The sequence below is a fragment of the Rhagoletis pomonella genome, unplaced genomic scaffold (assembly GCF_013731165.1).
Source record: "Rhagoletis pomonella isolate Grant_MI unplaced genomic scaffold, Rhpom_1.0 Rhpom_scaffold_00008, whole genome shotgun sequence".
Lineage (NCBI taxonomy): Eukaryota > Metazoa > Arthropoda > Insecta > Diptera > Tephritidae > Rhagoletis > Rhagoletis pomonella.
This window is the reverse complement of record NW_023458562.1, coordinates 21,234,908-21,249,291: the sequence shown is the minus strand read 5'-3', so window position 1 is coordinate 21,249,291 and position 14,384 is coordinate 21,234,908. Positions and strand designations below refer to the sequence as shown.

The following is a 14,384-nucleotide window of genomic DNA, read 5'->3' as shown; positions in this document are numbered from 1 at the left end:
AATTTATCAGCTGTCCATGAAACTTGCAAATTATTACTGGAAAAGCGTTCGCGTACTTTATTGCAAATTTTTTCTATGAGAGCGAATTCTTAGAAATAAAGTTACTGGAGAGTTGCTGGCAAGTTACTGGATAATTTGTAAGAAAACACAACTATTGTTTGTATGTTTAGGATAAACGAAGCTTCCTTATTTTTGAATTATGACGGACTAACGTTATGAACATATGTATCATGATTCAATAATTAAAGGTTTGCTCACTAGTGACATTAGAGTTTTGATACTCCCTTAACTCCCTTACGAACCCACACACAGTGCCTTGCTAAGGGAGCGGATTTTGTCAAGAGGGAGCGAGAAAACTGTTTTTTGAGCAAACCTTTTATTATTAAATCATGCATATATATTTATGTATGTGTACATTAAAACTCACATTCTTATGGATGTTATATCGCTCGTACTTCTTTCTCTATCTAAAGATTTAGCTCTTAGATATCTATGCTTTACTTCAACTCCAGCTTGAAAATCCTTAAATGGAAACAGTGCAATTAATATAGATATATGTACATATTCATATTTGTAATTGTTTACTAACATCCCGCATGTTATACGTCAAAGTAAGGTTATTAGCGAAGCTCTCAGAAAACTCCGGATACAAATCTAATATATCTAGTAAATCGTCCCTGTGAATTTTGTGAATATCACAATAAGTTAGGGCGCGAACATTTCCGTTAGATTTTCCAATTGTTGAGTAATTACATGGATTTTCTCCAAAAATGTCGTCCTTTCCTAAATAAGATTTGTATTAAAAATTTTGTAAATGCGCTAATATATTCTTTTTGGTTGTTGTTGTTGTTTGTCAGGAATAAAGTCGAAAGGTTCACTTTAGTTTAGTGTGCCATTCGCAGCGTACATATGTACACACATATATATTGGCATCAAGTCTAATAATAATATAGAGAATTGTGTATTGGTCTAAAGCAGAGGTGGGCAGCTTCGGCAGAGCATTTTTGTTGTGTGCGTGCAATTGATGTCACTGTGTGCGTACGAACAAGTCGTGCGGTTGAATGAAGGTTTCGCTGTCTTCCCAAGCAGAGCGTGTATGCATACGCGAATACGCCGCGCAGTCGCCCGCCGGGCAGACGCTGCTCAGCTGTGGTGTAAAGTATACCTTTCTTCCTTACTGCCACAGATATTCTAGACGCATATGCTTAAATATATACACTTCTGATAAGCTAATTAAGCCAGCAACATTTTGATAAATTTTGGCTATTTTGCTTTCGTTTATTTAATGTTTATTATTTTTCCATAAAAGTCTAGTCCATACAAAATAAATTTGACAATTCTAAAAAATCTGAATAAAAAGTTGAAAATATAGCCGAAACTTTGCAGATTTTTCATAAGTTTTGCACAAAGTTTGAAATCTGGATTTACGTGGTGTTTGTTATATAATGAGCTAGACTTTTATGGAAAAATATAACAAACATTAAATAAACGAAAGAAAAATAGCCGAAATTGAGCAAGATGTTGCTGACTTAATTAGCTTATCACAAGTGTACATATCGTCACCTTTATGACAGACGCATAAATGTGCAAATTTACCACTTTTGAGTTATTGGGTGGACTTGATTAACCTTTGGATGTTCTATGTTAACTATGGCAAAACCCAGAATGCCATGCATATACGCAAACCACAATAGAGTTAAATCTCGTAATCAAAACTTTCAAATTTGATCTTCCAAAATTTTAATTTTTACACATTCATGTTTCTGACATACGGGCGAGAGACCGTTAAAACGTTAAATTTTATAGAACCGAAATATACATAGAAAATGCTTCAAAGCCGTTCTAAAAGTGCCAACAAATTTCGAAATTTTTAAGAAATGGCTAATAGGGAAAAAATATATATTTTGCTAATTAAATACTTAAGTTATTAGTATAATTTGGAATTTTTTCATACTAACAAAATTCGTACCAAAAATGTTCTGGGTCTTTATGTCACCGCATAATATACCCTTCCTTTGATCACAGCCAATTGATTTTTAATTTTTGCTTTGCTCCAAGTCACTATGCTTTGGGGCTGCTCAAAATTTTTATATTGAAGTGAAATCACAATACATCCATTGTGAAATTATACCAAGTGTAGTAATTAGAGCCCGAAAAAATATTTGAGACTATCTTATTTGAAAATTTGCCTTTAAAAATTTTAATTAGATAACCGAATGTCAGGAAAATAAAGCGAGAAAGCTGTTTTATTACTTATAATTTCGCCATGCAATAAATCTACACAATTTATGTGTACACTGAGATTTTTTTTTGCAACCTAAATGAGGTTAAAAATTACAAGTTTATTTTTATTGTACGATTACTGAATGAAAGTTTTAAGAAGTGACTCAAACAAATGACCACGTTTTGATTTTTTAATATTCGTAACATTTTTCGAGCAATTTTTTTTTGTTATTTTTCTATAAAAAATACCGTCCAAGCTTTAACCAAAACCATATAAATCACAGTTTAAAATTTTATACATAATTTAGGAAAATACAACAAATTAACAATTTTAGCCTAATGGAGTGCAAATTTCAACCGACTTAAAAGTCGTGTTGATATTTGCCTTTTTTTTTGAGACTGCCTGCGGTTTTTTACATAACAAGAGTAATTCACCAAAACTTACGTTGATTTTCTTTAATTTTGTTGCGAACGGGCTCCCGCATTTTATTTCATAATAAATGTATTCATTAGACTAAATAAATTCATGCTTAGATAAATGGAAAAAGGTGCAAAAATTAAAAAAAAATCTCAAACATCAGTTTTTAGCCCATTGAAACTTGCACTTCATTAGACTAAAATTGTACATATATGTATAAAGTTTTAAACTGTGATTTATGGTTTCGGTTGAAGCTGGAACAATTTTTTATAGAAAAATAGCAAAAAAGAAATGACAGTGATCTAGTGGCTGAAGGTTCCAAAATATGGTGGCAGGAATCCTTGCACATATTTATATCAAGCAAGCTTAAATTTTAAATTTTTGTTCGTATATTTGGGATACTCCTCGTTTATAAAAGTCCCACTTTAAAGCGTTAATAAATGATAGCGCCATTGAAACAATATGCAATAAAACTATAATGAGGGCACCTTATATCAAGTCTGGGTAGGAGATTCTCGTCCTTAATTATTAATTTAATTTTTTTTTGGGGCAGCCTGCCTGAAGTAGGCAGGACTTTTGTTGGCATTTTCGCTCATAGTCATTTTTTATACCCGAGCGCATTTGTGCACAGGATATTATAACTTTGTTCGCATAACGGTTGTTTGTAACAGCCAAAACGAATCGAAATATAGACAAATGTATACATAAATAAAATTATAGTTTAAAAAACTAAAACCTCCCTATTATAATTGCCATTCGTACTGTCATCTGGTATGTAACTTGAGAATAGAAATCGCTGCATCTTTTAGGCTCATCAGTGTTACATAATTACATCCCGGGCTAATAAAAGGAATGTAATAATGATCAGAATGAAAAGAGAAGTCGATTAAGTTATGTCTGTCTGTCCGTTTGTTCGTCCGTCCTTGTACACCATAATTCGAGTAAAGGTTGAGATATCTCAACGAAATTTGGTATATATTGCCCTTTGGTATGGTATTGCCCTTTATCCAAGGTAGGTTGCTACTGAAAATGGGCGAAATCGGACTGTAACCACGCCCCTCATATAACGGTGTTTTCTCGAAAAATGCAAAAACTGATATTTCAGTAAATATTGGATCCAAATTGTTGAAAATTAGTATGTGAAGTAGAATTTTGGTACAAAATAATTTTGTTATGAACTTTTTGAAAAAGGGGAATAACCCCGCCCACATCTAATGAAATACTGTATCTTAGTAGCTCACAATATAACCAGTAAACAACCTTCGGTGAATTTGGCGACTGCCTTCCTCGGGGATGAATATGCTAGGGATGAAATTATTGGGACACACGCCTTCCAAGCACGCAGGGTTGCTTTTAAGAAACAAAAAATTATTAACTCCAAATAGTTTCAAAAAGTATAGTGTAAAACGAAATTTATTGAATAATTCCACATAAAATGGTATACATAAATGACGCATTTTCTAAACGATTTAAATTAAACGCAATTGCGAATTGATAGAAAAGTACTACGGATTGTAAATTTTTGTTAACTATGAGGTGAATGAAAATTTTCAACCCGGCCTGATGGTTTGATTTTATTACTAAGGCGTCTAATAAATTCATGGCTTTTAGTTCTAGAAGAATAAATGTCAGTAAAGACAAGTCTTTTTTGTATAATTTCTGATTTTAATTGCTCAACTTCTTTTGAACCAGAGCAACTGTCAAAAATTTCCAACAGTAAAAAGTTACGAATTGGCACAGCAGAAATGTAAAATTTTCTCGCCATAATAAAAAGTTTTTTCAACATGGAACTTTTCTACTAATTGACATGAAATTACTATCTCAACGCTCGGAGCGCTGCCACTGAGGGCCTTTGCCAACTGATTAAAAAGAGAAAATTTGGAAAGACCAAACAAAAATTTTGAGATTTCTCGTTGTGAATACGAATGCCATAGTTTTTACCTAGCTCGTGGGACTACGCAAAATTTTGACAGCTTGTAAATATGTATACACATAAAGTTGTTGGCGGTAATAAGGAGTCAAAATTAAAATGGAGAAAAGAACAAAAAGCGTAGGTTAGTTGTCAGTTATAAAATAAATCCAATTTATTTGGGAATATTTGTTTATTCTTTTTATTGAAAGGCAACCACTCGGAAAAGCTTGTGTTAATTATATTGATAACAGAACCTGGCAGCTCGCACGTTGTCTAAATTCTCAAGTAACATAAAGTCCACAAAAGAATAAGTACGCCATGTATAAATTTTAGCAATACACAAAAATTGAGCTTTCGCACGAGCGTTTGTTTGGTTTTTCAACGCCTTTTATAATTTTCTTTTAATAAAATCACGATTTGACAAATACTTAAATTTATTTATCTAATAATAATACAGCACACAACCCTGAAATCTAAGAAAAAGTCTGAGGAAGGCCATTAAATAGCAGCACACAACCCCATGCCTTCCTCAGGAGTGAATATAACTACAACAACAACGACCACTACAACAACAACCCAAAAAGGTTGGTTACTGTCTATACTGTGTAGTAGCTGCTTCACCAATCCTTACCAAACTCGGTACGAGCCTTGCTTATGATCTAGCTAAGAAATCTGTTGAAAATCTCTGAAATCGGGCAATAGCCACGGCCACCTCCCATATAACGGTAATTTATAGAAACACGAAAACTGCGATAAATCAGTAACTACTAGCTTACTGACTCAAAATTGACTATTGCCATGACCACTGAGCAGAAAATTAGATTATTATAAATTTTTGGATTTTGGGCGTGGCGCCGCCCATTGATGGCCACAAACCCGTATTTCGGTAACCGATTTATCAATTTCTACCAAGCTCGGTGCACTTAATAACCTTGGTACGAAAAAGAAATTCGTAGAAAATTATTTAAATCGGTAATTTTTAGAATATACGAAAACTCGGATATTTCAATAACTGAGGACGCTAATTTACTCCAAGTTAATACTTAAAACAATCTCTTGACAATAAGTAAGACTGTTATAAACTTTTAGGAAGTTCAAAGAAAGTTGGAACGATGATAGTACAAAATTTTGTTACCAACGCAGAATAGGCCTGTTAATGTGTAAATTTGTATCTGTGCCTATCAGGGTTGCGTGATTATTCGATTACTCGAGCAAGTTGGTTAATCAGTTATTCGGTTAATCAATTACTCAAAAAATCAAGATTTTGATTACTCAAAACGATGATTAATCGTTTTTGCTCGTTAAAAGAGTTTGCTTTGGAAAATGCTTATTTTCTTTTTTACATTCTGTGAGCGTGTGTGAATCGGTAACGAAGTTCGCGGCGAGTAAATTTTTGATAACTATGAGGTGAAGAAAATTTCAGTAGCTCATGAAGCTAGTGAAATTTTTGACAAATGCATAGAAAATTTTGACAATCGCAAAGATTGTTGATGTGTGTAATTTTTCGTTAAATAAAAGCTTAAATTGATGAATTGCAATCAACGATGGTAGATGTTTTCTTAAAATATTAATTTCACTTTAGTTTGCAATATTTTATTCCGCATAAATCTGTGGTTATCAAAAATTTACTGCTGCCCAAAAATAATTCAATTCACACAGCAGGTTAGCAAGACTGTCTCACCATAGTAAAAATATTATTCAACAGCTTTCCCCATAGAACTTTGTTACCGATTCACACACGCCCTGTATATGAACAAAAAATTTTTTTTTAATTTTTGAAAACAGAAACGTTGTTTTCAAAATATTAAGGAACTGCGACTACTTTATTTGTAAGTGAAGAGTACTTTGAAATGTCGATTACTCATTTTACTCATAAAAATAATAATTAATAAAAAATCTTCATTACTCGAGTAACTGAAGTTTTGGGTAATCATAATTTCCAATTAATCGAATGATTGAGCTATTTACTTTATGATTAATTACAATTTTGAATAATCAATTAATCGCACAGCCCGTGCCTATACTTCAGGGCAAAGCAAAAATAAAACAAAAAATAGTCTCTAAGAAGTATCAAGCTGGTGTGATTTGAAACGAATTTGTATGGTTCTTTGGAGATTAACCGAATTCAGATTTTTGACATCTTCAGTGACATTTGTTTCGAAACGAACTTTGACAAAGGAAATTCGGTCCAAAGTACATCATCTATATGAATTTAATGCGAAACCTATTTCCAAAATAATGTCAAACTTTATGTAATGGCACAACTATGTATAGCTTTTGGTGGTAGACAGGATTTTATCAGTAAAGCTGGTCTTGTTTGAGGGAGATCCAGATAATGATTATGGAAAAGGGTGCCTTACACCAAAAATGAGATTTCGAATTTTTATATATTTTTTTAAGAAAGGGTGCATTCCAAAACGTCAAAATACAAAGCATCATTCTCTTATTTCTTAATCTCAGTAGATTGTAATGACCAATTTGCGCCACCACGGTTAGATGATAGTTTTAGACTAGGTTGTGCAAGTTAGACTTTTTCTTCTAGAGCGGTTTGGAAAAAAAGATACTTTGCATTTTGACGTTTTGGAATGCACCCATAGTCAATTGTTACCCCATATTATACGATTTCTAGGCATGTCAGTGGCAAAAATACATCGGTGTTTTTCTTTGATTCGAAGCATCGAAATGTACATCGATATTTTTCGATGCATCGAAGGGCATAAATCAATGCATTGATTTGCATAGGATTTTTCAGAAAATTGTACAAAGTTAGAAATAAATTACTGCAACTGACCTAATTATGTTTCTAACCGTACTTTTTGGAGCCACTTCAATTTTTTGGTCAAAGTCGATATTTTCGATGCATCGATGTTTTTTCGACAACGATTTCAAGTATTCGGAATATAAAGATTGCCATAAGAGTTATCGCATTAAAAAAAAAATTTTCCCTCCTAATAGATCTACATACATACATGCCTTTTGTTCTCAAAATTGTGCATAATAAATAGATACTATGGGATGTCCGGTAAAATGTTTGAACTGCAAAACGATGTCGTACCTAGAATAACCACTGCATTATTATCTCTCTGGATTTCTATCGATCCTCTTGCGATGAAAAAAAGTGACGTCAAAACATCGCCTTTATGCACCAAAACATCCCCAGGGGGAGCATGCGTAGTTTTAAATTTTAGCGACAGTGCTCTGAAAAAAGGAAGAAAATAACAAAATTTCAATAATTATAAATTATTTCTTCGATTGCGTATGCTTTTAAGTAATAAGTTGTCCACTGTATGTGTAAGGTAGATCAATGGGTTGTAAGACTAATATTTCAAGAAATGTAAAAAGCGACATCTACCAGTCGCTGGCATTCGGCTTATTGCGACTTCAATTTTGTGTTTGAACTTTTTCCACCAGTTTTGTACGCTGTATTTTCGCTAAGTTTTGCTGGACTTCTACAAAACGAAGACGATCTTATTATTATTACTACCTTCACCACCGGCGCCGCCACCACCGCCATTTGGAGAGATCAATTCCCGACGCAGCTTTATACCTTCGAAAATATGTATATTCTAGCCTTGCATCCACATTTATGAAAAATATAGAATTCTTCATAAGCCGGATGTTTGTTTAGAAGTCTCCCTTCACAGAGCTCTTCAAATATATTTAATTTTTATTTATTAATGAGGCCATACGAGTTTTGTTGTTATATGTTATATGTACTTAAAAAAATATTAATTATTAAATAAAAAACAAATGTATACAATACTGGTCAAGAAAAGGAGTTTCTGTTATTACCATCAGTGCAAATTACAAATCCCGAAAATCCCGGGACTATTAGCCAAAAATCCCGGCATTTTTGGGACCTTAAAAAGGCCGCGATCCCGGGATCCCGTGATTAACATTCCTAATACCAACATAATACGAAATACAACGCAAACAGAAAAGTGGCAAGTTCAAGTAAGCTCAACATTATTTATATATCGCCAGGCACCATCAACGCAAACGGCCCTATTTGATAATTTTAAAATATTTCAGGAGATACTTTCAAAGAAGCTGTTCTAAAGATGTCAATAAATTTCGAATCTTTTAAGATATGTCTTTGAATTCTTGTATGACAGTGCATCTGCCATCAAATCAAGGAATTATGTATAAAAAACGCATTTCCTCAGAACAAAATTTGTGTTTGAAGGGCAGATGTAAAACCTACTTGAGAAAACGGCCCTAAGTCAAGTAATTAGAAAACTGCATTTACAATTTTTCCAGCACCCTGAAATTCACAACTCATTTATAAAAATCAGTTTCCCATATCTATGCAAACATCGCCATTTTTGTTACAGTTTTTTTGAGCAGTTTTAAGTTAAAAAATGGATGTATAAAGCTACTTCCCTCAAAAAATTCATGGATATGTAAAATATAAGCTGGAGATACAGTGCTAAAAATATAAATAGGGAAGAGATATATATATAAAGCTACTTCCCTCAAAAAATTCATGGATATGTAAAATATAAGCTGGAGATACAGTGCTAAAAATATAAATAGGGAAGAGATATTTTAGCATTCTCAAGTAGCCAAAACTTGCCAAAATGTCTATTCCCTATTTACATTCTCGCCACCGTATTATTATATGTATACATTTTTTCGATCATTTTCAAGTTTTTTCGGCCTAAAAAGAAATCAAGGATATAACAAATTTTTCGTTTTCTTCCCTTCAAGCCGATGGCGTCTTCATTTCATTTTGAAAAATACAAAATTAAACTAAACAAGTGAAGAAGAGAAGACTGAAAGCAAAAGAAACCGATTGTACAGGTGATCTAATACAAATACGCTCAACGATATACAAAATAGATCCTGGATGTCGGCTCATTTTAGCTGGTGTCCGGAACAATGTTCCGATTAAAATAAAAATTAACATTATCAACACCTCTCTGGTTTCCATTTTATTTATAAAACTAGATAAATATACGAAAGATTTCACCATAAAATCAGAATTGTCTGCAAATACCTCAAATTTTCGAGAATATTGTCAGCTTCAGCTTGAAGAAAAACAAAAAATTGTATCTCAAAGAAAGGTGGCTCGGCTAAAATTGAAGAAATACATTTGTCATCAAAGGTTATGTAACAAAATTGCTAAAAAAAACTGGTACCAAACAGAAAAGAGAATACGCTAATATGCATCGGATCAACAGAGATTGATGCGAACTCACCAATACGAGTATATAGGCGTGTACCTAATCGTCTACCAATTGCAGCTTTAAGACAACGAAAAGCAGATATTCTAATGGTTAACGAGTTTAGGACTATAAACTTTGCGCCAAGTGTTTCAGCATAAACCTGACATACGAATCGCTACACAGATACCAATTTTGCCAAAATTGCCGTACTTGTTGGAATATAGGAATGTTAATCCCGGGATCCTGGCCTTTTTAAGGTTCCAAAAGTCTCGGGATAATCTTTTCTTGACCAGTATTGGCTATAATTCTTTTTTTATATAATATTTAATCATGATACATATAACACCGCGCGATAGTAAATTTTAAACACAAATATCAATATATTCGCGAAACCATGGGCCAAATATAGTAAAATTGCGTTTTTGGTTTTTCACTGTGACGTCAGTAATTCAAAAATGATTTAAAAAATTCGGAGAAATGTGCTTAGAGAAGACATATGGGTATCAAATTAAAGAGGAAATCCTGTAGAATTTAAACAAATTCAAGTTTTTGGTGCAGAAGGACCGGATAGTAACTAAAATTTCCTTTTAAAATTGTATAGTTAAAATTTCGCAATATTAGTTTTTGAAAAAATTATATGTTAAGGACTTATATAAACTCGATAAAATCCTCGTATTTCGTCCTTCTAACTTTATCAGCTTAATTACATATTCGTCCTTGTGAATCTAAAAAATTTTATTTTTTTAAATTCAAAAGAAATTTCCTCTTGCATTTGGTACCCATATTTTTATTCTACATTCCATTAAATTTTCTAAATAATTTTTGGAATTAATCATATATTTGAAATTACAGAGTCCTTTAAAATAAATGTTGACGTCAGAAAGAAAAAAATAAAAACGCCACTTTAAATAAAAATTAGATTTCAAACCCATTTATTTTTTATTTATTTTATGGTAGGAGAGCTTCTCAAAAATATAGAAGCAATTTTTTCGATTTAAGTTGGTGAAAAGTAATGAATATCTAACTAATTGGGGGATCGCGGGATTGTGATAACGACGTAACGAAAATCCCGGGATCGGAAAAAGCTGAAAAATTAACATCCCTAATATTATACCTTGGAAAATGTATAATCAATCAACACGAAAAACACCACAATTTTTGCAAATATGATGATATTATCTTTAATATAATTAATAATTATTTTGGTTAATTACAGTAGAATTTAGTATAACTATTCCCTGTATGCAAAAACTAGGGGAATGTAGAAGAAAACAGTGAAGATGCTATTTTTCCGAAGTAATTTGCTTAGTTTCGTTTTAAAAGTGGGGAATATCGTGACACGAGTAATCGAGTTCAACTGATGTCATCAATACCACGGGCATAGGCATCGCTGCATCTCTACATTATAAAGATCCAGAAAAAGATCAAAAAGTAGAGCATAAGATAAAAACAACGCAGTCGCCCTAAAAATACTACACCATCAGCGACGGTTGGAATTCTGGTCGATTCTCCCTGGAATTTACATTACGAACTTGCAGTTCCTTTGGAAAATTCAAGAATAAATGTTTTTTACAAGCGGTTCAAGCCAAAAGTCAAAAGTGTCTAAGAACCTTAAGTATCTGATAAAAAGTAACTTTTCTCCATTTTCATCATTATTCTAAATGTTATTCGAAATTTCAATTATTTAAAATTTTAAAAATCATTTTTTATCTCATAAGACTTATTTACAACCAACTTCTAGCAAATGACCAACTGGTTCGCCGATAAATCAATGCGTGCATAGGACCCTCAAGTTGGTCAACTCGCTTTTCAATTTTGGGCAAAAATAATCGATTAATCGCTGCCATTTCTAAAATGTTTACATAAAAGCTGGAATTGTGGCCGTATGAAACTAATTGCTTTTTCTTAAAATTTTAAAGATTTCACTTAAATTTATTTGAACAACTCTAGTAAGAGGTCTGGAATTTCAAGTAAAAGCATTTGCTTAGGTTTTATACATACGGCCCATTGAATAGCAAAAGATGTTACGAGAATACATGCATCGTGCACGATCAATTCATTAATCCAACAATATGGATCGCGATCCAAATATCGGGATAATTATTGAACGTGTAACAGGGCCGATTGCCTAGCGTTAGTACGCTATTTTGTTGCAGAATACCACTTCCAGAGTTCGCCTTTATGTACATATGTAAATCGGCGGTAAAAATGACGATGCGGCCATCGTCAGCCATTATTATTACTAGAGTCCAGCGTGGTGAGCGGTTCTATGGTTTTTCGAGCTCGTTACTATCACTTGGTTTTGTGACAAAAAATCATAAAAAAAACCGAAAAAAATTAAGAAAACTAACAAAAAAAATTGCAAAAGTAGCAAAAATGGAGCGAGTGTAAAAAACGTAAGTAAATGTTAAATATACTAAGTGAAATTCCATTGTGAAGTGTCGGTGTTTACAAGAAGCCCGTGCGACGCCTGCATCATGGGTAGGATTAACTGAGTGTAGGCCCGTATTAGCCATCTCCGCAACTTCGTAATTGGCACGCGGCATTATATCGATTGAGTAGCACCCAAAATGCCGTGCTATCACAAATCTCTACGAGTATTATTAAATTTGAGGGCGACAAAAAAAAGTTTATAGTACTTTGAACTACCTTTTCGATAAAAAATCTACAGATATCGCAGATGAAGCGTTACTAGAACGTATGCGTACCGATTTTAAATGGAACGGAAATAAACTACACGAAATAGAAAATGTCAAACTATTTTGGCCTTCCATCGAATTATTTTATAATCTGCAACGGTATAATGAATCAAAGAAATAAACAATTTTTGACTAATACCACAACTAAAACACGGTTTACATCACGTTAGATACGATCGATTTGCGTTGCATCAACTATTGTGTCGATTCAAATTATTTAAAGTACCATTTTCTTCCTTCGATAAAAGTGAATTTGGAAAATATTTTAAAATTCCTTCAACGTGCACTAAAACGTTTTCTTCACTTGTAACTAGGGCTGTGCGATTATTCGATTACTCGAGCAAGTTGGTTAATCAATTATTCGGTTAATCAATTACTCGAGTAATCAAGATTTTGATTACTCAAAACGATGATTAATCGAGTTACTTGAAATATGATTAATCAAAAAAATAATTTTGCTCGTTAAAAGAGTTTACTTTGGAAAATGCTTATTTTCAAAGTATCAAGGAACTTTAACTACTTTATACATATGTAAAGAGTTGAAATGTTGATTACTCATTTTACTCGAAATGTTGATTAATCATAAAGCAAATTACTCAAATATTTTCGTTTTTGGTTAATCAAAAATCTTGATTACTCGAGTAACTGAACTTTTGAGTAATCATAATTTCCAACTAATCGAATAATTGAGTTATTTACTTTATGATTAATTAAAATTTTGAGTAATCAATTAATCGCACAGCCCTACTTGTAACCGATGGAGTGTCGGTATTATTTTGTATGGAAAAGAAAGTACAAAATGAAACCAAAGGCAAAAAAAGAAAACTGAAACCAAATGAAACCGATTGTGAAGGTGATCTAATAAAAATACGCGGAACAAAATACGACAACACGATTGGGCTAGATCCTGGGTGTCGGCTTATTTTGGCTGGTGTCGGGAACAATGTTTCTGTCAAAATTAAAAATTCATACTACCAAAATCTTTCTGGTTTTTTTTTCTCGAAAAAATAAACTACAGAAATACACGAACGATTTCACGACAAAAACAGAATTATCGGCGAATTCGTCAATTTTTAAAGAATACTGTAAATTTCAACTTGAGATACTAGAACAAAAGCTACAAATTTTCTCGAAAAGAAAGATGGCTCAGCTGAAGTTGAAGAAGTACATTTGCCGAGAAAAAGCCTGCAACCACATTTCGAAGCAATTGGTACCAAACACAAAAGAGAGTACATTTAAATGTATAGGTTCCACCGAAATTGCTTCAAACTCATCTATACGCGGATATCGGCGTACACCTAACCGTCTACTTCTAACAGCTTTAAAACAACGGCATGCAGATATTCTGATGGTTAATGAATTCAGAACAACCAAACTTTGCGCAACATGTTTTAGCGTCAACCTGACGGCCACAGGTACCAATTTGGCCCAAAATGTGGTAGCGGCTGGATTCGAGACGTCAATGCTGGGAAAAACATTCTCTACTTGGGAGAATGTATCATCGATCAACACGAAAAACACGAAAATTTTAAAAAATAAGATGTCACTATTTCTTTTATAACGGCAACTGTGTACATCTGACTGGCAACAGTTTAACTTTAATATTAAGTGCAAACAAATATATAGATATATATATATGTAGATATATATATTTAGATATAGATATAGACATAAGGATGGTATCACTTGTGAACACTGTCAAATATAAACATACCTTAAGCAACCCGGACTAGCTCCTGAAAAAGCTGAGCAAGTTGTCAGCAGCTTCCTATTTAAGTGTAGACAAATATCGGCTTGAAGGCATTCTGGAAATCCTTTCAACACCGAGTTCATGTCAATTCCATTCGTATAGGACCACGCGTGCTGAAAATACTCCTCTAATCGTTGCCTAAGTGGATTTGGAATCTAAAATGAAGCATTCGATCTTGTATCATGGAAATAATTTTCCCTTTTGGTAGAATATC

The 14,384-nt window shown here is 33.0% G+C and overlaps 1 protein-coding gene across 2 annotated transcripts in view; it reads right to left on the bottom strand.

The window, feature by feature from the left end:
• Nucleotides 1-14,384, bottom strand: part of LOC118744387 (potassium voltage-gated channel unc-103) — a 40,368-nt gene that overhangs the window by 5,308 nt on the left and 20,676 nt on the right. For both annotated transcript variants that reach the window (XM_036477380.1, XM_036477381.1), the window contains 4 exons: nucleotides 14,135-14,325; nucleotides 7,609-7,751; nucleotides 590-783; nucleotides 428-522 (listed from right to left, as the gene is read on the bottom strand). In XM_036477380.1, coding sequence (XP_036333273.1) covers nucleotides 428-522; nucleotides 590-783; nucleotides 7,609-7,751; nucleotides 14,135-14,325 — 623 coding nt within the window. The remainder of the gene's footprint in view (nucleotides 1-427; nucleotides 523-589; nucleotides 784-7,608; nucleotides 7,752-14,134; nucleotides 14,326-14,384) is intronic.